Source organism: Poeciliopsis prolifica, unplaced genomic scaffold, assembly GCF_027474105.1.
Source record: "Poeciliopsis prolifica strain line A6 unplaced genomic scaffold, Auburn_PproV2 SCAFFOLD017, whole genome shotgun sequence".
Lineage (NCBI taxonomy): Eukaryota > Metazoa > Chordata > Actinopteri > Cyprinodontiformes > Poeciliidae > Poeciliopsis > Poeciliopsis prolifica.
Window position 1 is genome coordinate 2274554 of NW_026562392.1, and position 26010 is coordinate 2300563.

A 26010-nucleotide genomic window follows, 5' to 3' on the forward strand; every position below is an offset into this window, starting at 1 on the left:
CAATGTTGCACTACATACACCGTGTTCCAAATTATTATGTGAGTGATATTTTCTCAGATTTTCTTAAATGGTCAATGCAAATGACTATTACTATTACAGTATAAATCCATTTTTACTGAACAAAGCTCTCCATGAGAATTGTATTTTTATTTTTTCCAAAAATAAAAACTCCAAATGCACTGTTCCCAATTATTATGCACAGCAGATTTTCTAAACATTTTATGGATTATAAATGTCTCCTATATGTTGTTTCTAAGTTATTTAAGTGCCCAAAGGTCTGTATTATCATTATTATTATTATTGTTTTCTTAATAACAATAATGAGAAAATTTCGGGCTCTTTCGCTGGTGGAAGAGCCCAGCATTGAAAAGTGCTTTCGAAGTGTCGATGATCAATGTGTCCTGCAAATCACATTAGCTCTCGCAGTTCGCTGTGTTCTTCATCGACGCACGAGCCGAGTGATCCACCGCTAAGAGTTGTCTGTTTGAGGTTTTGAGAGGACAAGCTCAGAGACGAGCTTGTCCTCTGCAGCACATTCAGCATTCAGTGGTCACATGTACTAAAATCAAAAGCTATTTCAACCAAAAACATCTTCACAGACCAAGTTACATGTTAAGATAGAACCTTCTTTGATATCACCTGCACAATTCTTGCATCCATTGAATTTATGAGTTTGTGGAAAGTTTCTGCTTGAATTTCTTTGCAGGATGTCAGAATATCTTCCCAGAGCTGCTGTTTTGATATTAACTACATTCCACCCTCAGATCTTCTGCTTGAGGAAACTCCAAAGGTTCTCAATAGGGTCAGAGGTCAGAGGAGGATGGTGATCACACCATGAGTTTCTCCCTTTTTATGCCCATAGCAGCCAATGACACAGAGGTATTCCTTGCAGCATTCATTGTCATCCATGAAGATGATTCTGTCTAAAAGAACCCGCTCTTCTTTTTGAACCATGAAAGAAAGTGATCAGTCAGAAAGTCCATATACTTTGCTGAGGTTATTTTCTCACCTTTGGGGACTCTGAAGGGGCCGACCAATGATTCTCTCCCCATGATCTCAGCCCAAAGCATAATTCCACCACCTCCTTGCTGACGTCACAGCTGTGTTGGGACGTGGTGGCCGTCAACCACCAATCCACTGCTGCATCCATCTGGACCATCCAGGGTTGCACAGCAGTCATCAGTGAACAAGTCTGTTTGAAAATTAATCTTTATGTACGGTTGGACTGACTGCCACCGTTTCTGCTTGTGATCACTGGTTTGGGGCCCAATAGTCGGTTCATGCACTGCAAGCCTCTGGAGGATCCTCCACCTTGAGGATCAGAGGCATCAGCAGCTTCAAATAATCATTTGCTGCTTTGTAAGGGCATTTTAACAGCTGCTCTCTTAATAAACTCTTAATGAATTTGTCTAACAGAAACCTTCCTCATTATGCCTTTATCTGTACAAACCCATCTTTGTTCTGAATAAGCCACAAATCTCTTCACAGTACAATAATGCTTCAGTTTCCATTAAATATCTTGTCATACTGCACTACACTGATGGTCTTTGTCAGCAGAGAGATCCTTTCTCTTTCCCATATTGCTTGAAACCTGTGGCCTGCTTAATAATGTGGAACATCCTTCTTCTTGAGCTCACCAGACAAACTAATCATCCAGCTCTCTGAAATGAATTATAATGATTCAAAGAGCCCTAACAAACAATACCATCTATAAATTTAGTAGCACAACGACTAATTTAATCTTTAAGACTCTTAAACCCAATTTAAATAATAATTTGGAACACGGTATAGATAGTAACCGCACACAAGTTTTTAAAGATGTGAATAGATTACTCAACTTTTAAGTTAGACTGCTTTCATAAATTGGCAAAAAAGGAAATGGAGTGACATGCTAAGTCTTGAAGGTATGTGCAATAAATGGTTTCAGATTCAAGGATTGGACAAGCTGACAAGCTGCATCACTTAGCTTTACATATGTGGAGAAAAGAGCAGGGTTAAGCTTTGCATAATTAAGTAATATTCAAACTGACATACAAACTATAAATTATAGTTTCAGACAGGAAAGAAGCTTAGTTTTCACTAAGTAAATTCAACATTAATGAAGGTTGTGAGTGCTACATGCCATTCAACATGGAGCCTTATTTAACACTTCCAACTCCCCTAGTCTGGATCCCATTGAATGATTCTGTTAATTACTTCACGTTTTACTTTGCCAAAGTTGTGAGAAATCTCACTGACTACCATAACTGTTCCACTCAGACTCTTGAAACAACTATTGGCTTGATGAATTGAATCTTATCCTTGTCCCCAAGTACTAATCTTCAAATCAGTTTAAAAAGCAAATTATAAATGACTGACTTGCTTTGCAAGTCAGTCACTGCTCTCCTTATGCATTGCTAGGCAGGCCCCAAATATGTAATATTTCTTACTTGTTTTATACATATACTCATCTTTCCTCTCAATCTATTCATGTTCCATATTGCTGCTTTATTTGCACAGTAATTTTCACTTCTGTATTATTTATGAGGGTGTGTGCTGGAGAATTTTATGTGACGAAACCTTACCCAGTATGGGTTCACAAACTGACCAGGGCAGCAGCGTGCCCTGGGAAAATGTGTATGAAGCACAAGATAAGAAGGGGAGTCGATGTGGAGGAGATTTTGTTGGGGGTAAGAGGCTTTACCAGAAAGAAGGCATATCGCACCAATTGAGCTGTGAAGAAGCTAATGGGCTCTTATTCTCTTCCCACGCCCACAGCGTGTTTTCTAAGGGGCACTCAAGCAATGAAACACATATTGGTTTGGCTACTGGTACAGAACTTCAGTCAACTCACTTTACTCTGCCTATTCAGCATCTGCATAAACGACAGTTAGCCTCCATGCAGCTCAACAACTGGCAGAGTATGAATCAGTAACCAAACTTTAATGATTTTAGGAGCCGGTGATTGATCTTACTTGCTGGAGCAGCAATAATGAGAGATGAAAGACAGATGCATGGCTCACAGACAGACAGTGACTCTGATAAACGAAGTGGTGGGATGAGCCACCGCAAGCTGATGTTTGTTTCCGTCAGCAAAAAAGAGGAGTCATTTGATTTACAGAAACAATAAATATACACATAGGACAATTACTCCAAAGCACAATTTGAAATAAAGTAGCAAAATAGTTTACAAAATTTTTACTATTGAAATAGAGATACAGGAGAGCCAGTTCTCTGGATAAAATCTAACTACATTAAATTATATAGGCATAATTAAAGACAATTTACACAGTCTTCTGTGTTACACAGTGAGTGCCTAGATTATACTTTCCAATTTGTTAAAATAAAAACGCAAACCCTGATTAACTTGTGGAGGGAAGCCAACTGTTTTGATTTCGCTGGGTGATGTTTGATCTCACTGTGTGGAATGTGGCGACCTTTGATCCACTGACAACATTCAATTAGATAAGGTTAAGTAAATTGACCTTCTCCATTCCTCCTACTCAGTCCAAAGCTGGATAAAAGGTAAACAGCTTGTAAGAATGCCATTTCACAGTCAAACCCTACAGAACATGTACAAAGTGTTTGTGGTTTAAAACGATTTGTGTTTCTCTTGTTCTGCAATTATTCTTGACTGAATAATCTCACAGTGAAGGTCAATTTTGGCTTTCAGGTGCTATATTCACTCAGCAAGGCTAATTTGAAAAGGACGAGTCTTACAAATTGTGAGTAAATCTCCTATATAGACAAAACTAGTTACAAGTTAGTGGGAGGTGATTAGGGAGATCCACCAATTACCATATGCAACAGATTTTTTCTTACTGTGACTTGGTCACACTAAACTTTTCTAGTTTTAAATTAGAAAATAGTTATGCCTATTTGTTAAATGACAAGAGAGCGGAAATGATTTTCATTTATCATTTTTAAATTCAAAAATTTTATAAACCAAGGGCTTAAAAAGATAGCAGCTGGAGTTTTATTCTGCCTTAAAGATGTTTCACCTATCATCCAAAGGTTTCTTCAATTCTGAACATGGTTTATAAGTTAGAGTCCAAACTACAATATCAATTAAGCACTTAATTTTATCTTCTGGATGATTGAGAATATACACCACCATATAAACACTAAGGCTTGCATTAATTAAGTCAAAGTGCGTTGGCTGTCCTTCCACAGGCTTCTTGCAACAATTGGCATTATAATCCACTAAAATGATGAAAATAAGGCAAACACAGCTATTTTTTAAAGCTAAATAACAATGCATTGGTGTTTTGTTGCAAAGTTTATAAATTATTTTTCACCCCAAAAGTTAAATTCACAATAAATGTGATAAAACATTTTCAATTGTACACATTATGAAGCCTTTGCAAAGATCTTCTTAATGAGACTGATTAGCTACAACTATCTCTACTTTCATACACTATAAAAGGCTAATTGCCTCTACTTTTTCCTCAGACATTGCCCTACCAAGACCACAGCTTATAGAAGTTAAACAGCAGTGACCCAGAATGACCTGTTTTCACACTCAAAACCTAAGTCTTTGTTTCTTTGTTTAATTTTTAGGATTATGCTTCTAATTCCAACAAAGTCCTTGTTTAAAACTTCTGTGGAAAAAAAACTAAAAACTATTTTTAGCTAATTCTATTTTGGAAGTTTTAACAATGGAATCCATTTATTTGCCAAACCATCTTCAACTTTACTATGATCTTAACAGTTTGTTCAATTTCAGATGAGCATCTTAGCAGGATGATTATAGATTGTTACTTGATATTGAGCATATTTTACTTCTGCACAGCTTTAGCTCAAAATAAGTTTTAAATAATCTATGTAGCTTTAATTATTATTGCTCATCTCACAGGAACAGTAACTGTACATTCACAAACACATGCTGTGGTTGCAGCAGCATGTCTGCTGCATATAACATGTTAAATAATCAGCAATCCAGGGCAGTTGTGAATGCTTTAGTCAGAGGACAAATATTAAACATTTTAAACTGAATAATAAGACTGGATTTCTTTCTCCACATCTGTGAAGATGCTAAAGTCAACCCTTCATGTAACTAAATATTTCCACTTCAAGGTTGGTGGATTTGATCAAACTCTGTAAAAGCCTATATCTGGGCTTAAAGCTTCTGTTTGCAAACAGCAATCGAGAACTACTGCCATCTTTAAAGTTAACAGAAAATTTAACAGGTACAGTCTGAGAGCTATCAAACAGAGCAGAGTTAGCAGCAGTTTCAGGCCAACTCTCCGACGTTAATCATGTTCTAGCTTCAGCTTTCATTCCTCTATTCATGTTCTTCGGCCTCACGCTCCAGACAGACTTTAAGCTCTGTGAGAGTGGTCTTAGTCCAACAATTCACAGATGAACAGCTCCAGTAATCGGCCATGATTTATCCCAACAGCCAGCTCTGAGTTGGTTCCCTTGGGTCTAATCTCCACATTATCTGCCTTGCTTGAAACACACACTAAATGGCGAAACATGACCAGAGTGGGAGCGGTAAAGATTGGTCTGGTGCAGAAATTTCAAAAACTTTAAACAAACGTATAAAATATCTATGATCCAGTTAAAAACAATTGTAAATCTAATATTCTCTGAAGCATATCTGCATGGTGCATTCACTTTGTTTACAATCTGAATTCAAACTACATGCTGGTCATTCACATGAGTAATGTGAGTTGGCTGAACCTTTTGTCATTTATCATCCATAAAGAACTTTTTAAAACATGAACATGATATGCAAAGATTAACTTCTATTTATGCATCAATCAGATATATAGCCTCATTTATCTGGCCATGTCTTACGGCTATGTAGGCTTACATGCTTTAAAATGTCATCTTCAAATTAAAATATCACACTAGCCCTGTTGGTGCAATTGCAAAATGCTGGCAATAAGTTGTCAGATATTTATTCAGTCCAGAGTAAGTTTGAGCTGTATAGATATAGTCAGGAAGTGAAAAAATTTTTTGCATCCTAGAATCAAGCTTCTTTAACAACTGCCTAGAGCTGCACAAAGACATCGTAAATTAAAATCTAAATTACTACTACACTGGAGTATGACGAGAGTTCATATGTAAGGCATTGGAGGAATTGCTTATTTGTGGAAATGAAGATGGCCTCCTCCTCAGAGGGATTTTTAGCAGCCTTGTGAGCCGTGGGAAGTTTAAGAATCTATTTGTCATCAGAACCCACCGCAGCCAGAAAGCTGAAGAAGTTAGTCAAGCTATTTGTAATCACTATACGGACTATTCAGTTTCTGTGGGTTTTATGCTCTATTTTAATACATTGATGATGTGTTTTACCTGCCAGAAGGAAGCAGACACCAAGCCATCACTAATGTTGAGGATTTTGACATCAGGCAGCAAGCTCCCGTTAGTGACTCAAATGTCCAAACCAGAAAAAGAAGAAACTATGCAGATTAGTCAGAAGCAGACAGAAGCAGCTCATGTGGAATACACTGCTACATGTGACACGCCCCAGAGAGTGGTATTATAACCATTTACACTCTCTAATATCTGGGGGGATGGACTCTGAGCACTTGAGAATACTTGGATTGTAGTGTTTCAACAAACAATATGCACCCCTAGGAGTTCACTAAGAAATTAGGCTTTCATCAGGTTTTTGTCTTATTTTGCTAGTCAAGTAACCCAAACAGAGATAACTCAAATAAAAATGGGTGTATTTTATGTAACCAGTTTTTATTCAATAATAGTTTTACAATATATAAAAATATGTTTGCGCCTCTCTGTTTTTCCCCATTTCATTTGTGCTTACAAAAAATGCATGAACTGATCCCCAGTGGTTTCAGTACAAGGTTCTTACAAGTACAAAATTGTAGTAGGAAAAGATGACATGTTGATGTGTTGGAGTAAAATGGGGGTTTGAATAGATAAATGGGTGAACTGTCACAGGACAAATTTAAGAAGAGGAAACTGTCTTCAAAGTAAAAGAGGCCAAAAGCAGAATTTAATGCCTTACATGATGATGGAACCTCTGAATACAAATGTAATGCTTATTGAAAATGTGTTTGTCTGCTGATAATGGAAATTAAAATGATTTGTCCCAACAGTTGTGCCAAAACAAGCAAAGCACTCAAAATTAACGTAATTTCCAGTGTCATTAGTCCTGTCAAACAATTTTCAGACAAAATGTGAGCTGAAATAAAGACAATACATAGTGTTCCTCTTGGACATCCCACCTGACTGACATGATGAAAATTTGAGTTACATGGATTTTTTTTTACTCAATTATGTTGTACATATTTTTGTATGGGGACAAATAACTTTCATAATGAGCTAAGGGAAGTCATCATGGTATGCTGTCCATCCTAGTTTCTTCTGCACAACAACATATATTATTCCACACGAACTGCCTGGAAGAGTTGGCAAAAATAAATGTGTCACTATGTATGGGTTTATAATTAAAAACAACTTCGTCCATTTCAATTTGCTTCTGCCTACACTTTCAAATGCCTGGAAAGGTTACGTAGTACTGCTTATGTACCGACCTCTGCAGCCTTGTGAATAAAATGGATCTGGACTCTTCCAGATCCATTTCAAAAAATGGATCTGGAAGAGTACACCTCTACAATCAGATGCTTTGGGTGGCAGGCCTAGGAAAGGAAGGAGAAAGCTACACACAAGCTGCTTGTGGAGTTTGTGAGTAGCTCCACAGGAGCAACACACCCAGGATCACCAGGATCACCAGGGTGCAGTGGGCTGGCTGGCTGGCTTGCTAACATCCCGGTGATTCATATACAGAACATTTTTAATTGGGGTAGTCCTGAGACATTCATGTTTATGACTATTTATGGCATAAAAATTGTTATATTCAGATGGTTTGTATTCAAAGGTTTGACTGTATTTTTAAATGCACTTGAACCAACATGTAATGACTTAATAGCACAGCTCTCTTGTGGCCATCTTAAAAGTTGAAAACTATACTTGTTATGAACTGAAACTATAAGCACCTCAGCATCAGAACCTGGTTTTACGTCAGCAAAAAAAAGTAACGACCACAAGGGCTGAAGGTATTTTCTGCTGAAATATGTCATGCTCTTACAGAGTAGAGCAGCTTTAGAGACTGAAGGAAGACATACTCAATATTAAGCAGGAGGTTTTAATCTTTTGCCTGACAGGTATATGTATGTACCCCCAAGAACTGTCTGAAAAAGATATTTATCTTTCATTTATTCAGAATTACTTCAGGATATATTTGGTCAGGACCCAACTTTATGAACAAATGGTTTAACAGACTGCCACATGGGGGTTTTCAAAAGAATACAAGAAATGTATTTTTAGTAGCATTATGTCTACTGAAGATCCATCAGCAACAAAAAGTTCAGGCAGCAGCTTGAAGACATCAGGCTGCTGCCTGAGACAAAGCCAGACTGTTGATTTAACACTCTATGGAGTGAGAGGACGCATACAGAGGAGGGGAAAATAACATGATAGATGGACATATAAAACTACGACAGGCTTCTGAAAGATTGTAATGGAGTAGGCTACCAAGGGAGATCCTGTGTCAATTCACACTACATCTACAGAGTCAGTCCTCCATTACAAAAAGCTTTGGTTTCACAGTGAAAGAATTTGCATAGCTTTCCTCTACATATACGTGTGTCAATGTATCAATGAGGATAATAGAGTGTCTGTGAGCTGCATGTGTGAAGTGGTCCGATCAAAGTAAGGAGGCAGTCATTCCCACCTGCTCTCATTAGTCTTTGGGTCCTACAGGCCCAGAGCAGAATAAGGTACCACCTGTTTCTGACTGATCTGCTTAGATCTCTCAAGACACTTAAATTAATGCACACTACCAACACACCCAACCATACAAGTCAGTGTGAAGAATCAATGAAGATTAAATAATCCATGCTATTTAAGAGGAAATCATTTTCCCTTAAAAGTATGTGTGCTACATATGCAACACCGGCAGCAGTAAATATTGAGTTGACGAACTGCATAAAGACATTGACTTTTTTAAAACCATGTAGGAAAAAAGTATCATGTATATCTATGAAGGAACTGAATGTGATCATAATTACAGAGCCAAAGAAATTCTCAAAGGACCACATTCGTGTTGCATTCATAATTCCCTTAAATATCTTTAAACTGAGATTAAAGATGGCTTTGTTGCCCCATTCCCACAGATCCTATGGTATGGAAAAGACATCAAAACAGGAGGGGTTTATAGGGAACATCTTTAACATTTGCTCCGTTCACAGTGTGCTTGATTAAATGTAACATTTTAAGATCCCAGAGTTCTGAGAAAAGCATAAATCATTCTCTCGCAGCTGCTGGTGTGCCTAGGGAAAACACATGCTATTCCCCTCTTTCCCATTCTCTCTGATCATAAGCCCACCCGATTTGCTGGTCCCTCAACTAATGAAACTCATAGTGAAGGGTGTGTGTGTGTGTGTGTGTGTGTGTGTGTGTGTGTGTGTGTGTGTGTGTGTGTGTGTGTGCGTGTGTGTGTGTGTGTGTGTGTGTGTGTGTGCGTGTGCGTGTGTGTACTGGTAGTGGACACCTGCAGGTTGCTGCTACTTGCGAGGTTCTGGAGAAACCATGGCTCTGACCTTTAGTGCCTCTACTCTCACCTCACCTTGGTTTTCTCAATCATCAGTAACAAAGAGGGAAATCGTCAGCCAGTTACTGTCCAGCAAACAGAACCATTAACAGTCAATTAGGTTTCTTTAGTGATGTACAAAGCAGTTAATTTTTGACTTTTTTGAAAGAGCAACTCTTTAAAAACATATGTACATATATCGCTATTAAGAACAGTAGTACAATTTAATTTGAAGACAATGTGTAACTGACCTTGTAAATTATAAAAATGCTTAAAGGCAATTATCCACCCTCCAGAGATAATTTTTCAGAGCACATTTCAAACCAGAGCTGTTTGAGTCTTAAGCATCAAGAGTTGAGCCTTTAATTGTGTTCAATTTATTAGAACGTTCCAACCTCAGCTCAATTAAATGAAAACAGATTTGTCTCAATCTGCAGGAGTTCTGCAAGTGTACCAGGACTTCCTTTAACCACCAATCCAAAACCCCAACCCACTCCCTTCATTTTCTAAGTAAACTGGAATTTTGTTTTAAGTCACTGGTAAACAACAAGACAGAAAACAGATGTCCCTGGCCATATTTTCAAACTACTCAGTCGTTCAATAAAAAGATTAAAATAGGAGAGATTGCAACATGATTAAAATATTTGCCCAAGTTCCTATTTAAATGTTGCGCCAGAAAGTCAACAACTGGTACCATCACTGCTTTTACATGGGCAATTTACATCTCATTTGTGATTTGTCTTACAAATGTTTCACAGGGGAACCAATGCATAAAGACATGCATGCTGCAAATGTGGTTAATATGTACTGTACATCAGACCAAGAAAATTATAGTCAGTGGAATCCTAGTTATGGGAACATTTCTAATTTTTAATCAATGAGAAATATTAAGATCTTTAAGAAAAGTGCTGGTGATATCTCTAAAAAATGACAGAACACAGGTCCGTGTATGAATGAAGGTGAAACACTGAAAACAAGATCATATCTAACTGCAGTTACGTTGTCTGAAACATGAACGTACAAATCAAGGTTTATCAGTTCCATTGCTTGAGAGTAAAATAAATTTTCAGAAGACATTTAAATGACAAAAAAATTGCATTTCAATAAGACAATTTCCACAAAGTAAAAGTAATTCTGACAATGAAAGTCAATTACTTTGACTTTCATTGTCAAAGTAATTGCAGAATATTTTATCACAACAGTTATAGTGAAAGAAAGGCTTTAGTTTGCTTACCCAGATGCTAAGGTTTATGTATACATTAACATACTCCAAGTAATCTCTTGACTTTGAAATATCACAATCACTTAATCTTCTAATTTGGCTCTCAAGTAGCAAAGCGAATGAATCCTAAAAGGCAGCAGCCTTTTAGCGTTTTTTTTTTTTTTTTTTTTGGACCACCTTTCACCTCTGGCAGAACGAGGCGTTACATCTATCATTCCATAAACATTTCACTGATAGGCTCTCAGTCAGCGCTGGCTGACAGCAGGGACATGTGCACACACCAAAGGCTTTGATGTGGGGCTGAAAAGTCTAGAAAAACCAGACCTTTAGGTGGACATCTAAGACTGCCTGCACTCACACACAGGCTTTTCAGACACACAGCAAAACAGAAACTGAGAGAAAAATTCCAGTCCATCAATATGGGTGCCTCATGATATGCCTGTATGGGCAGGTGAATTTCATATAAAAGAACTTCTGCCACAAATTAAAATTTTGCACATGTCCTCCAGCTAGCATGTATGGCCAAGAAAGTTACACAGAACAATATAAAACAAAGTTACACCATTTACTTTTTGGTAAAGACTACTTTAAATCAGATTATTAAACAATTACAAAATTCCATCATTAATGTGTTTAAAGAGAAATATAGGAAATTACAGACATAGGTAAAGAGAGCCCACATAGCAAAAAATAGGTACCTGGACAAAATGAAGAAGAATGAAATAAAGACACTTTAAACAAAAAAGATTGGAAAAAAAGAAGAGGCAATATAGAGAAGGATTGCAGAGCTCCACAGTTAAACATCTGCTGGGGATATATCCTTTTCTTTCGGGACTCAAAGCCCAACTTCATCAACTTCATCTTTGGCCTCACTCTGTCCCTTTATGCTTCTATTCAGTATTCTGTTTTGTGTTTATGTCAGGTTTTAATATTGAAAAAATATGTCTTTAGTTTAGGAGCCACTGCTTCACTGAAGCAATATGCTTACTAAATCAAAGTAATAATCTGAAACCGTGTATTAAACAGAATTTACCAGAATTCCTACATTTATCCAGTGTCAATAAAGACAAAATCAACACTATGTAAAAAAAAATTAAATAAAAAATAAAAACTATACATTGCTTTAAAAACAAATGCATTTAATGACATTGCACAAATCAATCAACTCTTGAAAAGAATGTTTTTTTCTTCTTCCCCTGCCTCTGGCTTTAAATTTGTGTATGCAGTTAGGTCTGTACAGGAACAGAGTATCTAAACAACATTTCTACAATGCTGGAATCCTTCCTAAGACGTGATTTCCCACAACGACAGTCTAAAACCAAGTCATCTTTGTAGCCCAATAATCGTTTTTTACCTGAGTTCCTGCAATCATCTCCTTGCTGAGGCACTTGTACAGAAAATGCCAGCAGGTCCGGTGCCAATAAAGATTCGGGCTTGCGAATCTCATTAAGCCAGCGACTCATGTGGAGCTCTTTGGTGTCAGAAGGGCCCTGAATAAGTGGAACCAGCTTTTCCTTTATGCCCTCCTCTGAACCTGAAAGACAAAATCAAAATTCTTAGGTAGTCCTACAACAGCTGGCAGCATATCTTGTCTTTGACCCTTATTTGGAGTAACATAATTATATTTGGATCCCAAGGTACCACTCGATCTAAAAACTTTTATCTATATGCTGCAACACAGCATCTCTCTTCTATCTTTTGTTATTATTTTTAATCCAGGACCTACTAGCTGCATCCTTGTGCTGAATGTTATCATAGCCATACAAAACAATCATAACATAATTATATTCTTACTAAAGCTTCAAACAAAGTCTGGAATGAAAAGGTAAAATAAAGTAATTGCATAAGTCTGATCAAAATACCATGCATCAAGAATACACTGCACTCTTACATCACCATTTACAGTAAAATCCATGAGGAAAAATATGATGATCATTTGTAGTTTGTTCCGTGTTGCTAAAAAGAAAACTATTCAAAAGTTGTGGGTTCGATCCCGATGTTCTCCTGCCCACGAGCAAAATGTGCATTTTGGGGAGCGACTGGGTGAATGTGGCTCTAATATGAAACTCTGATTGATAAATATGGCTAAAAAGTGTTGCTTACACTCAGTCCATTCACTGTTTAAACGGTCAAAGCGAAACCAAACACTGTACTCTAAATGCAGGGCAGAATATTAGCTGCAATGAAACAGTGTCATCTTCTGCTAAAGGAGTGAATTATTTTATGCAGTGAATATTCTGTGAATCCCAGATATTAAAGTTACCAAAATTTATTACGCATGCTTTTATCTTTATATGTTTCTATAATTACAGCTGCTTTACATCTAATCTAACCAGCATCATGTGTGCATTTTGAACTTGTGAACTTTTCGCTGTGACACTATTTCAATAACATCCATCCTATCAAAGACGTGACCACAGCCCAGCGACATGAGATTCAGGAGAAAACAGCGACTGAATCAAATAACTGGGAAGAAATCAAGATAAAATGTGGACTATAGAAAAGAGGGGAATGGAGACAGACTGCAGCATGTAAAAGTATGACTTCAAGAAAGTAAAGGAAGAGTCTAGTCTGTCTCACTCTTTCCCTCCTACACAAGCAGTAAAGTTTTAACAGGGCACAGCTGTACACACCTGGGGTCCTGGCGCACACTTTTACAGCTCCCACAGTTCCTGAGGCACATTTCACCATCGCACGGCTGCAGAACTTCAGCTCCAGATTTTGGACCAAGCCCTCGAGAGTCGGTGAAGGGCCTGGATATTTCACACCTAATAAAAAAATAAATAAAAAAAGTGAATATGAACTGCAGTCTTGCAACTTTAAAACACTTCTTCTGTGGCTTTGTTTTTATCTCATTGGGCTTTAATTACAACTGATCAACCAAGTGCTATGTAATAAACTTAGCCATGTAGTAGTTACTACAAACAAAAATTACCTTTTCTTTCCAAGCGCATCACATTGATGTATATCTTAAACTACATGCACACAGTGAAGAGCCCAAAGATTAAAACTGTGAGTGATTTTAAAGGGTTTGTGTTTTCCAGAGAACTGAAACTCAAATTATTAGAAAGAGAAATAACTGCACCTACAGGAGACATAATTAAAAATCATATCATCTCATAACCTCGTTTTCTAATAACTCAACAGTGCTAAAGAGTGTGAAACTTGCAGGTGTGTGTGCGCGTGTGTGTCTGTGTGTGCGTGGTGGGAGAGTTTTCATACCAAAAGTAATTATATGTCAATGTTTTTTATAGTCAGAAACCATTTCAAGCACATAAAAGCAAAAGGAGGTTATACACTAGCTGGATTACTGAAAAGCATTATAAAGTAAATGGTGTCCTCTGCCAAAAAGCCTGTTGAGAGAAGGGAGGAAGATCCATCCATCACCTGACACATTCTTCCACTGAGCTGCAAACTGGCCAAGGGAAAGACACTGTTCTCTTACATCACCATTTCCAACAAGACTTTATTTCAAAACAATCCCCGCTTACAGTAATACCTTTTCATTTCCGACAAGCAGTCAACACTCTTTTTCTTACCGAGTTCACAGATGTTTTGGGTTTTTTGCAACATGTTGAACATCTGACTCTGAGATGAACAAATCCAAAAGGCTGAACAAAATGCCACAAAAAAATACTAAGGTTGAACCAAGTAGAAGTTGCGCAGGAAAAATTTTAATTAAATGAAACAAAAGGGACATCGTTTAACTGGGGATTACTTCCCAACTGATTAATGTATCGGTTCTGTATGAATAAGGAGAGTCTTTTTGGCCTGTAGTCTGTAAAAGACTACAGGCCAAAATTTTGAAAGCAATAACAGAAATCCTAATAATTCATCTTCTATTGAGTTATTTTCCAACACATTCTCTTCTGTGTTTTATGAATCACCCAAAGTCAGAAATATCCCAGTAGCAAAACACTGAAATGCTGAAAATGACAGTTGGTTGTTCGGTTTTAGTTTAGAAAGCGAACAAAAAATGAAATAAATTCATGTATTTGTTCCCCAAAACTATATTCATTTTTTCATTTTGTATTTCTTCCCTTTATGAGTTGAGTATTATCTGGACTAGGGCAGAAACGATTCCTCAAATAATTCGAGTACCTCAATTATTGAAATCCCTCAAGGAACGTTTATCTGCCTTGAAGCTTTGTCAATTTATGTTTTAGTACTTAGCGCACCGTGTTCCAGCCAGGACATTGTTTGCGTTGCGCACCACTCTCACTTCTGCCTATGAGTTGTTGATGAATGCTAAGTGTTGGCAGCATAGCATCCAATTTTCGAGTTCAGCCTGTGGGGATTCCATTGATTGATGATAATGCCCGGGTTTTCATAGTTTTTGGGGGACCAATAGATATCCTTAAAATGACTGGTGCAATGCCTGGAGTACTTTTCTCCTCCGGGAGCAGCTGATTCAAAGTGGACGGCGGGAAGAGTGCTACACAAGAATTTATACAGGTGAGCAAATAGACTGAACACAACAGCTGAGTAGTTGATGCTTATAGTCCAAGTGTAGTTTATGGACAAACCGGAAAATTAATTCCATAATATCCCGGTCTCAACAAACGGGTGGCGGAGCGCATCGTGATGGTGCATAGCTGGTAAATGAGTTTCTGTGACGAACTAAGGTGTCAAATCCTGTCGCTAACATGAACACAAAAGATGTCTGGGCAAGGTGAGAGTTCATTTATTAAACTGATTGGAGATGTATTAATAAACTAAAAGCTGGAGTATAGTTATGATTTTTAAGCGTATTTGTGAGCTTGCCTCTCTATTGTTAAATTTTATGTAATTTCAGATTCTTGTCTAACTTTTCTTCAGGTTAACTGAGAAAGTGTGCCATTATTGTAAGGTTTTTTCTAACCTACAGAAAAGTAACTGAAAAAATTAAAAATTGGACTGACGTTGGTATCCAACAGTAACACTGGTATTATACTAGATTTACCAGTGTTTTTTTTTTTTTTTTTTTTTTATCCAATTACTCAATTAATCATAAGAATAATTGACAGATTACTTGATAACTAAAATATTCATCTACAACAGTCCTAGTCTGGACTTCATACACCTATGATTCTAAAGATCCAAAATTTATTTCAACATTATGAACACATTGTCAGTACTTTCCTTATATTTTCTTCAAACAAACCTAAGTTTTTTATGTGTACTTCTGTTGCTAAAGATTTCCCCCACATGTCACTTTAATGTCAAGTGACTCAGCTGAGAATACAGGCTGGTTTGTTTGGCTTGGAAGGGTTTTTCTGTCTAGGAATGTAAGATATACAAAGTTTAGTTGGGGAACCATTATAAAAATAAATAAATAAATAAATAAACAACTCATTTGGCAATGAAGCTTGAAAGTCCTAATTTGAAACAGTGAAAGCTTCTGATCTTAATGTGTAAAAACAGTGGAATGTACATAATGTTCAACCAATACATTCCAATGGTACTAATAAAGTACAATTCATTTATGCAAAATATGTTTTAATTCCAAGATGAAATGATGGCACACATCAGATGAAGCTTTCTTTTGGTGGTTTGAGTTGATTTCAACTGTAGCTCAAATGTATTTTTATTGCGAACAAGCAGACATGGATGGCAGGATTTGAGTTGACCACAAATACCACACTTAACCAAGGGAATTGCTGGGAAATTGCTAAAATCCCTAACCACTGACTTCCCTTCTCTCTCTTTCAGACAAATTACCAATCAACCTCTTCACCTGCTGTCTGAGAGGCCCTCTGTACGCCCAGATGGAAGATGGTTACGTTAATAACCCAGCTGAAGTCTCTCTGCCACACACTTTAACATACCTGCAAGTCAAATAGAACAGTACCGCATGTCGCTCTGGGATTTTGGCTGCTTACTCCTTTAACTGTTTTCACTATTTAGTGGGAAGACATTCCAGCGTGGACATGTTTAAACACAAATTAATAATGTGTTTCTATTGGATGTTTTTTTCTACACTACTAAATTACTTTAATATCTTTTGGATGTATTAGTCAGATGCTAGTAAACAACACATGCTTTTTATATCATCAAAGTGAATGCACAACAGTCATAAAAAATTGGTGGTATGCTGAAGCATACCATCAATTTGTCCATTTAACTTTTCAGTATTACATTAGTTTAATACATTGTGATTTGGTTTATATTCCACTGGATATAACAATCACACGATCAAAGTAATAAGACCTGAGAAAGAGTTAGAAGGACTCACATTTAGCACTCCATGGAAGTCACCCAGTTCCAAACAGAGCTTCAAAATTCAAAAACAAAACCAGAGCATGGAGCTAAAAACTGTCTGTTCATCAGCTGGTCATCAATCCATAGAACCAAAAAACCTAGGAGCAAAACTAAAAGTGTTCCAAAAGGATTCTGGAGTGAGAAAACCAACAATATTTTGTTGATTAATTGAGAAGCTTCAGACAATGCTTACAGTAGTGTTAGGGAACACTCTTCAATATGGAGGGCATTCATGAAATTTGATTTTGCAAGAATCTCTCATTGTCCTTTTTGAAACATTTTCTACAGGATTTAGATCAGAGAGATATGGAGGATAATCCAAAAGATGAACATTATTCTCCTGGGAGAAGCCCTTAGATGTGGACTGTGAACTGCAGTGTTGTTCTGTTGAACGATCCAGTCATAGTCGTAATGACGAGGGCTCTCAGTTAAAATATCCACATAGTTAACCACATTTGTTAGTTCCTTTGAAGAAAAACAACTTCTCGATTGTGATTGAGCCTCCCCCACTGTTTGTACAGACAACATCTCAAAGGGGATTTCCCTCTCATGCCAGCAATGTTGGAAACCATGAAAACCATTCTTGACTGAAAATGAAACTTGCCCCCACATTTGAATGTGCCATGTTTGGTCCTCCCTTGAAAAGTCCAACAACAGAATTTGTGGCATTGGAGGAGTCACTGTATTTGAACATTTTTCTGTTCTCTCTTCTTAAAAACTTCTCTTCATTTAAAGGCCTTAATCTGGGGTCAAGAATCTGTTTTTACAGACCCCTGTTCAATCCTTCGGCTCTGTGTCGGTGAAACTTTTTTGGGTTTACCAATTAACATTTTTTGTTCTTTAAAAGACTTTTTCCAGGACAACTAAAAGTTTTAAAACTGTGGTCTTAAACTATTGATCAGCTTTTGAACAGTCTGTGTTTAAATTCAGTTTTTAATAATTAGTCTCCAACATGCTGTGGATAAATAGCACCGGGGTATCACGATAACACATCCCTTCTGCCCACGTAGACGCCCTCAAGGGCACAGCGCACCTGCTGGGTTGGTAGCTGCTGAACAGGAGGAGGGCGTTGGGAAGTGGTGGGGGGACTCTCGAAAATGTTTTGTCCAGCTGTTGGACTATAAAAATGTGGGGTGCACAGGAAGAGTGAAAAAACAAGAGTTGGTAATTTTGTCAGCTTGAACAATGGCATTCTGTGTGTCGTATGTGTGCAAGGTGCAAGTGTGTGTAACACAACCAGACGTGTGTCTGTTTGTCTCTGCGTGTTATTAAGAGACCAAGTAAATGTATGTGTGTCGCTGTTAGTCGTCAAGCAAAGGCAGGTGCAAGAGGTACATAAACACAAAGCTAGGGGTCAGAGGCTACAGTACTCCGTCAGACAGAAAGAGGGTAACTGCCTGACTAAACCCTGATGAGACAAGCTGAAAGGACGAGAGGAAAAGAGCAAAAGGAAGTCAGTCAAACAACACTAACTTGTAGAAATAAGGCCAAGACAAAATCAGGTCAAAATCGGTAAGCTGTATGGTCCACTAGTGCCCATTATTCATGAAAGTCAGACATATATGACGGGAAAAGTATGATGCACACCTGTTCACATACATTAATATTAAAGTCCCAATTTGTCACTGTGAAGACTAGAAGGAGTACAAAGAAAAAAAAACTTGTGAGTTATTTTACATCATTATTCAGCGAATGAGTTCCATCTTATAATGAGTTTTATCTTATAAAAATAAAAATAATTGAATGAAGTGTCTTATGATCAGCCTGTCTCCTCTGAAGCCTCCTGAGTGTTTTTTTTAATTCCATATGGGACCTGGAAAGTCAGTGGCAGATTTTAAAAGCAGATCAGGAGCACTGCAAGTACTATGTTTGTTTTTTGCACTGTTTCCAGACAGCTGTCTTCCAGGCCTCAATGCTGGCACAAAAACTGCATTAATGCAATAATGCACTAATGATAAGCCAGCTGCAGGGGATGGTAAGCAACCACAACAATAGCTATGCTCATGTTTTCCTCTTTTTCTTTCTTGTGCTTTCTAAAATCACAACTATGCGGGTATTTATGGAATGACCAAGCCACATAAAAGTTTTTCTGCCTGTTTACGTGTTTTCCATCTGTAAACCTCTTCAGTGAGTGTTCCTCCACTAAGCACTCCTGACTCAACCATTGAGCTGAGGAGCTGAGGAAGCTCCTTCAAAGTGTAGAAACCATAGTTCTCTTCCATTTAAGTCATCTGGATTGTGAACTTACACTTCAGACATCTAAAAGTCTGAAGTCAAATCAAATCAGATCTTCAAAGCATCAAGAATCAGACCTGGATGATTCTGACTTGATTCACAAAAATCAGAACTCGATCATCTCAGACTAAACCTATAACCCAATTTTGGTCCCCAAAAAGGGGAACTCAGAAGTGTGCAAGTGCAGAACCAGAAGCGTTTATGAAGAGAACACAGAGTCACAGACACTGCTTTCTGAATTCGCTGCAACAAAGCAAAATTGACTTAGACAAGACTTAAAGGAAATTAACAGGAAGAACTCTTAACTTGAATATAGCAGAGCTAAGGTATGTTTCAACTTTCTGCAACTATCAATAGTCAAGAGTTGGGGTTTTTTGAACATGTGCCAATATTTTTCCCCTCCTGTTTGCGTTTCAGGAGGGGATTGGTCAAGTGGCATGTTGATATCTACCACTGGACTGAGGAAATTTAAAGTGCAACACTAACTTATTCTGAGAAAAACAAGTTTGTTTTAATTCAAGTGAAAGTCTTCAGTCCATAGTAAATGTATTAATTTGTTCTGTAACTGATGGCAGATAAGATGTACATTATTGCCAAAACCATGATATGAAGATAAATATAGAGAAGCTGGAGTACTACAACCCTCCAGCTTGGCAATGAGCCTAAAGCAACGAGGGGGCTGACAGAAAAAGAAGTAGACATAGACAAGTTGGGTAGCCTGAAAGCAGCCAGCTGAGCCATTAAGTGCTGATGCAGAAACAATAACTGTCTCTCTTAAGTCAGGAGGGGCTGTAGTAGAAGCAGTAAGTAGGAGCAGGTCTGTTGGCATTGTGCCCAGAACTGACACACAGCAGAAATACAGACACATGCAGAGAGAGTGGGACAGGAAAACAGACAAGGCAAACCAGTAGTGGTTTGTCCTGCAGTTAAAGCTGAGAGACGAGCAGTTCTCATAGAGGTACTGTTCCTGATGTCACCTACCATTCCACCAACTCTTAATATAGTTGAGATAATTATCTATTGAACTGTTTAGAATTTTTGTGAGTGGGCTTGTTTAAGAAAAATGTCAAGTCCAAGCACAGGTAAATGACAGCCATCATGTATTACTGCTGAGGCTTCACCAGCACTAAGAAATCAAACTCTGTTCTTGGATAAAGTAAGACAATGAGCCATTTATAAGAGAACCACTAGGGACATGGGTATAAAAAATGAATGAATGGAGGGATGGATGGACGGACAGACGGACGGATGGATTAAATTCACTGAATCAATATAGACTACAAAACGTTTTCACCTAAATATTCTATAAAAAAACACAGTTGGGTGTTATGTGCATCGAAACAGTCAAGAGTGTCTACAGACAAATGCATACAAATGTAAATGTGTTTTTCCCTAACTGAGAAAAGTATTGCCAGGCCTCGTTGAACACTGAACAGAGGCTACAACAACTGCACAACTCAGTGCTTAGGACAATCATTGCAATAAAGGCAGTGATGGGGTCTAAGTGCTGTTGGTAGCGCAAGCTGGAGGTCTAGTTTTCATAATTTCCATCCCCTCCAGGTGTTGCCTGCCTTTTTGTCTGTCCACTAAAACAGTGACATATGTTCTCTCTGCATTCAAGCCATGGTTTCCCCTGCCACTGAATTACCACAATTAAAGAGGCTTCATGCGGAAGCAATTTGGCAAACACTAATGTGCCGAGGAAGCAAGGTTTGGCAGACATTGGGGTGGAACAGAGGAGTGTGTAGGGAAAAAATGAATTAAAAGTCACAGGGCCTGAGAGATAGAAATGTGAAAGAACGTATAGGGAAAAAAGGAAAGAAAGGCATTTTCTTGCAAAATAGGTCATTCCCACATTGCCGTTTGGAGGGATTTAATTAGCCAGTGGTAAGACAGTATTGGATGAGGATCAAGTATATTAGTAGTCCTTCCAGTAGTCCTTCCGTTACTCATATACTCAGCTTAATGCTGCCCTGACAAATTTGGCTATAAGAAACAAGGGCATTATAGCTTTGAAGTAGCAGCCAGGATGGAATGCCAGTGTGGTTCCACTGAGACAGATGCTCGAAACACACCACAACTAATGACGATAAACCAGTCTCTTTATTGCTTAAAAGCAACTTGGAAATACTGTGTGCTCTCCCTCTCTTCAGATCTTAACACCCCTGTGTATCTATAAGTCATAAAGGCTCTACTACTTGTGCATTTTCTCTTGATGAGAGAAAACTAATAAAATAACAAGCAAAGCATTCTTGTTTACTAATAATCCATGGGGATCAATATTTATATCTAAGCTTTGAGGGAACTGCTGGGTCTGTGTGTGGTGGTAGCCAAGACTGAGGTTTTAGTGCTGGTGAGGCACTTCAATGGGTGTTACAGCAGAAATTTATGGCCTTTTGACGTGGAGCTATGTGCTCGGCTGGCACTAGTCACCACCCTCAGATGGGACCATTGGCTCTCAGCAGGGAGTCAGCTCTGTAGACACTACAAGATGAAATAAATACAAACAGATTTATTTCAGTCTGTCATTAATTTAGGACTTGGTAACATCCAGAGTCTGCTCCGGGTGCTTTAAAACATATTATTCTCACAGTGGATTTTGTTTCATGTCCTAGATGATTAATGTTAAGAACTCTTGAAAAAATCTTTGCCATTAATCAACCAAACCATAAAAAAAGGTTTTTCTATGCTTTTAATTTTAAGAATCTCCTTTCAGATCAAAATAAAGGCTTCTGTTGAATTGGTTTGGGCTCTCATAACTCTTTCTTTTCGCAGATTCATTCACATCTTTTCCTCTGCTTATTTAAATATGATCAAGGGAAGTGCGAATACTGACGCCTGTAATAGTCTACATGTCGTTACCTCTGTGATATTTTATAAACCAAGGCCACTGTGGGTAAATTTGCATAATATTTCTGTTACTTTTCCAAGACAAATTGTGAGCCACTACTGAGTGAAATATTAAAACACATTTTTTTCTACCTTGAAAGTGCTAGGAATGGCAAATGTGACTGAAATGGTGCTATTTAAGATCAGTCCATTTTGCACAACATATTGAATCTCAGTCATTACAATATGAATGTGTGCGCTATCGCAATCAGAAAGGGCATCTTGGACAATTCAGTTGCCATGGATTGAAACTTTTAACTACTGGTCACCTGGGAGGGTTGTTCCTTGTTCAGACCTAAGTTTGGTGACTGGAAGGCTAAAGGCTCCCACATATTTAATCAAAAGTGTAGAAATTGGTTCTTATTAATATCGAAGCATGACAAAAGAATGCTTCATTTTGCTCATCTCAGAGGCATGCATCTCTCCTTCTTGACACCAGACCCCAGTCAAACTATTTCAAAAGAGATCTGCTCAAAGTGTTGTGTGACTGGTCAAGAGTTTCTGTGTTTAATAGAGGAATGTGCTCCACTGTTTATTTTTGCTATGATTTTTCTCTTCCACTATCTGGTTTTTGTATCCACGGAAGACATGAATAATTTCAAGGATCATTTATTGAGGAATCTAGTGAGGAATTGTGTACATTTATAAATTCTTCACTAAATAACTACTACAATAAAAAGATAGAAAACTCCTGGATGAAAATTGGAATGTCATTGTCCACAGAGGAGGCTGTCTGCAGAAAAGTGTGGCAGTCTCATTTTAACCACTCCATAAAAGCAAAATAGAGAATGCAGGAGGGAGTGGGAATGGAAGGGTCAGTGCATATAGAGAAGCGAGAGGGGTCTCCCCTAGATGGTCTATGGTGTCATGTGAAAGGTGTGTGTAAATACAAACATCCTGAAACCATGTGTCTGTGTATCTATATTTTGACTTTGGATGAAGCATGTGGGAGCTTGAAACTCAAGAGTAGTGAGGACATGGTTAGCATAGAAAAGGAAGGAAACTCTGGGTTAGCCACAATCAAAACCACCATCGCAATAGTAAGTAATATGTCTGCTGTTGTTTTTTTTTTTAGATGGAGGAAACAGAAGCCACTTTGAGGTCCATTCATGGCATTAAATATAAACATACTAAGCATTTGGAAGTCTAATCACAAGTCAACAAACTCTGATGCTTGATCACACTGGCATTCCTTGTTAGCTAGTGATTAAAAGGAGCAACAGTGAAGGTGCAGACAGCTTCAGTAAGACAAAAGAAATGTAGGGAAAGACCGAGTCTGGAGTGACTTAAAACATCATCACAATCTGCCATGGGTGGAATAAAGGCCATCTGTACTCCATTGAAGTTTTCATTGACAAGAACTGTCTCGAGTTCCACGCAAGATTTATTTATCGGTTCTCTGATGCTGACACAACGTGTCTTTAATGTCAGAAATAAGGTTGCATATAGATGAAAAAGCCCATTCTCCTTCCTTTCCCTCTAGCTTTCTTCTTGTCCCGATGTCAATTTGTGAAGCAGACAAGAAGACAGGAAGAATTTTCTCCCAAACCAATAAGTTACCTCTTCAAAGAAGTATGGATATTTGAGTGAGGGGCCAGGCTACGCTGAAACAGACATCTTAGGGCTTTCATTTAATTCCTCATCTCTTTACTGACATTTGTGACAACCAGAGACCAAAGGAAACCTCTGGTCCTTCTGTCTTTCACTCTCACTGTAAAACACTGAAATGTATCCAAACAATCTTTGCAAAAAGTGCCTGGCTTATTAGTTGACAAGGCAAAGCTGCTTATTCCTCCAACTTGCCTCAATTAATATATGTTGAACATCATGTTTCCTAAAAAGTTCATTAGAGCAACTCGGTAAAAAAACGGAACCCTCCCTCATCATGATAACTAGTAGAGACAGAAAAAAACTTAAAGGGGAGTTTTAAAAAAATGGGAGAAAAAAATAGATAAGCATTGTAAATAGACATCATTAAACACAGCATCAGATGACAGAGGTGATCAAGTGATATGAAAATAGACACTTTTCCACCTCTAAGCAGAGCACTTACAGACTAGTATTGTACCACTGCGTCACAAGCGGATTTATGTCAGACTGAGGCTCTTAAAGCCAGTTAGATCACAGGAGTATGAAATGCTGGCCATGGGAGGAATAGTCTTATTCATAAAGCGCGAAAATGCGTTAAAACTATGCTTGACAAAATTTCAGAAATTACATTTGTTTCCTGGCAATGGGGTATGTCAAGTGTGAAAACTTATTTGTACAAAAAATGTACAAATAAGTTCAGGTAACGCAAAAAAATTTTCCATTTCTCTTGGTCATCAGCAACCCCAGAAATTCCACAATCAAGTCTCCTCTTTCAAGATTTAAGCGAGAGAAGAAACAAAAACAAATGACTTGTTTTAATGATGACTGCACTGTGTGTAATATCCCAGGTCCGTCTTTAATATCAACATCCATCTGGTTGGTATGCAGTGAGAGCACTGACTTGCTCTAGTTCAACATTTTTGAGTCATTTGCCCTAAATGGGATCACGTGGTGTGAGTTCAAAAGTGCACATATGATCCAGAAATGATAAAGGTAGGCACACATCTGTGCATACGTCTGTCTCTTTGTCCATATGCCGAAGCTGACACTCAAAGAGGCCCCAGAGCAGTGTGTAATAAAGGGAACCAACGGCCAGTTGTAACTTTGGGCACTGATGTTGGTCCCAAACTTTTAAGTCGCTTTATTTCCCTCATCCTGTCACTTTTCCTTTCAGCCTTCAGGTTCCTTTTCTTTTTCATTTTTTATTCTGCTCATTAAAACATTCACTCTCTCTTCCTCTGTTCTTTCTCCTGAGGATCTGTCATGCTAAAGCTATGTCACAGCTCATATATCCCCCGGCAATCATCCAGAACATGGCTGGTGACCACCATCCACCGACATCTACCAGTACCTCCCCCTCATCATGTTGTAGACCAGACCACCACAGAGTTCTGTGGCCAGAAAAACAGCTGTGGTGGCTGGATCAAAGTTTAATTAATCACTGCTGGGAAAGGCGAGTGCTGCGATGATTTAAATAATCTTACCTTTGTCTTTTCAAATGATCCTTCAAGACAAGGGAGATGTGAAGAAAAAGTCAAGTTTATCAAGTGTGCACGTCGAGAATTAAGATTATGCAGATGTTGAAACAGCTGACGCAGTTTTGTTACTACTAAGCTGCAGCTAAGTAAGAGCATTTGTGCTTCAACAAAATTACAAGTTTATTTACTCGCAGTGCAATTTACATGGTAGTAGTAAACTCAGACACACACTCACAATGCAGAAGCAGCACATTGCCCTCTCCCACAAATGCGTACAGATCTGAGCAGTGTGTGGGAGGTCAGTGTGGTCAGTGTGTGGTGGAATCAGGGTGTAATATTGCCCTAAAGCAGACAGGAATTACTGGCCCTGCTTTCTCACTATTACTACTGCTGCTCCGCTAGCCACAACGGGACCTCAAATGTTTTAACTGTGGCTATATCCAGAAAGCTAAAAAGAAAGAAATAGAATACTGTAAGATGAGGCAATGTCAGAAGAAATTTATTATCAAACTTTAAGGAAAAAATACAAAAATAATATAACTTTTAATGCAATTCAAAGGGGAAAAAAAGATGAAAACAGCTTGACTACAAAAGGCTCTAGTAAACTTGAGCCAGAGTTACTGAAGCGAAGGAGTTAAGGAGAATGTAGTAGTTATAGCAGCTACGAAGATCAAAACCTTGGAGAAAATAGACCCTATTTCTTCCTCTAACAGCACAAAGCTATTACAGATTCACCACAAATAGATGACTGAAAAACAAAGCGTCATGCATTACAGATGTCTGTTCAAAAATGTCACTTCTCGAGGCGTTTAAAC

The 26010-nt window shown here is 38.1% G+C and overlaps 1 protein-coding gene and 1 pseudogene across 3 annotated transcripts in view; both read right to left on the reverse strand.

The window, feature by feature from the left end:
* The window catches only part of LOC129367556 (intermembrane lipid transfer protein VPS13B-like), a 291895-nt gene that overhangs the window by 208237 nt on the left and 57648 nt on the right, over window positions 1-26010 (reverse strand). For all 3 annotated transcript variants that reach the window (XM_055042090.1, XM_055042091.1, XM_055042092.1), the window contains exons 18-19: window positions 13397-13531; window positions 12118-12297 (exon numbers count right to left, since the gene is read on the reverse strand). In XM_055042090.1, the coding sequence (XP_054898065.1) occupies window positions 12118-12297; window positions 13397-13531 (315 nt within the window). The remainder of the gene's footprint in view (window positions 1-12117; window positions 12298-13396; window positions 13532-26010) is intronic.
* LOC129367762 (5.8S ribosomal RNA) lies at window positions 313-478 on the reverse strand (annotated as a pseudogene).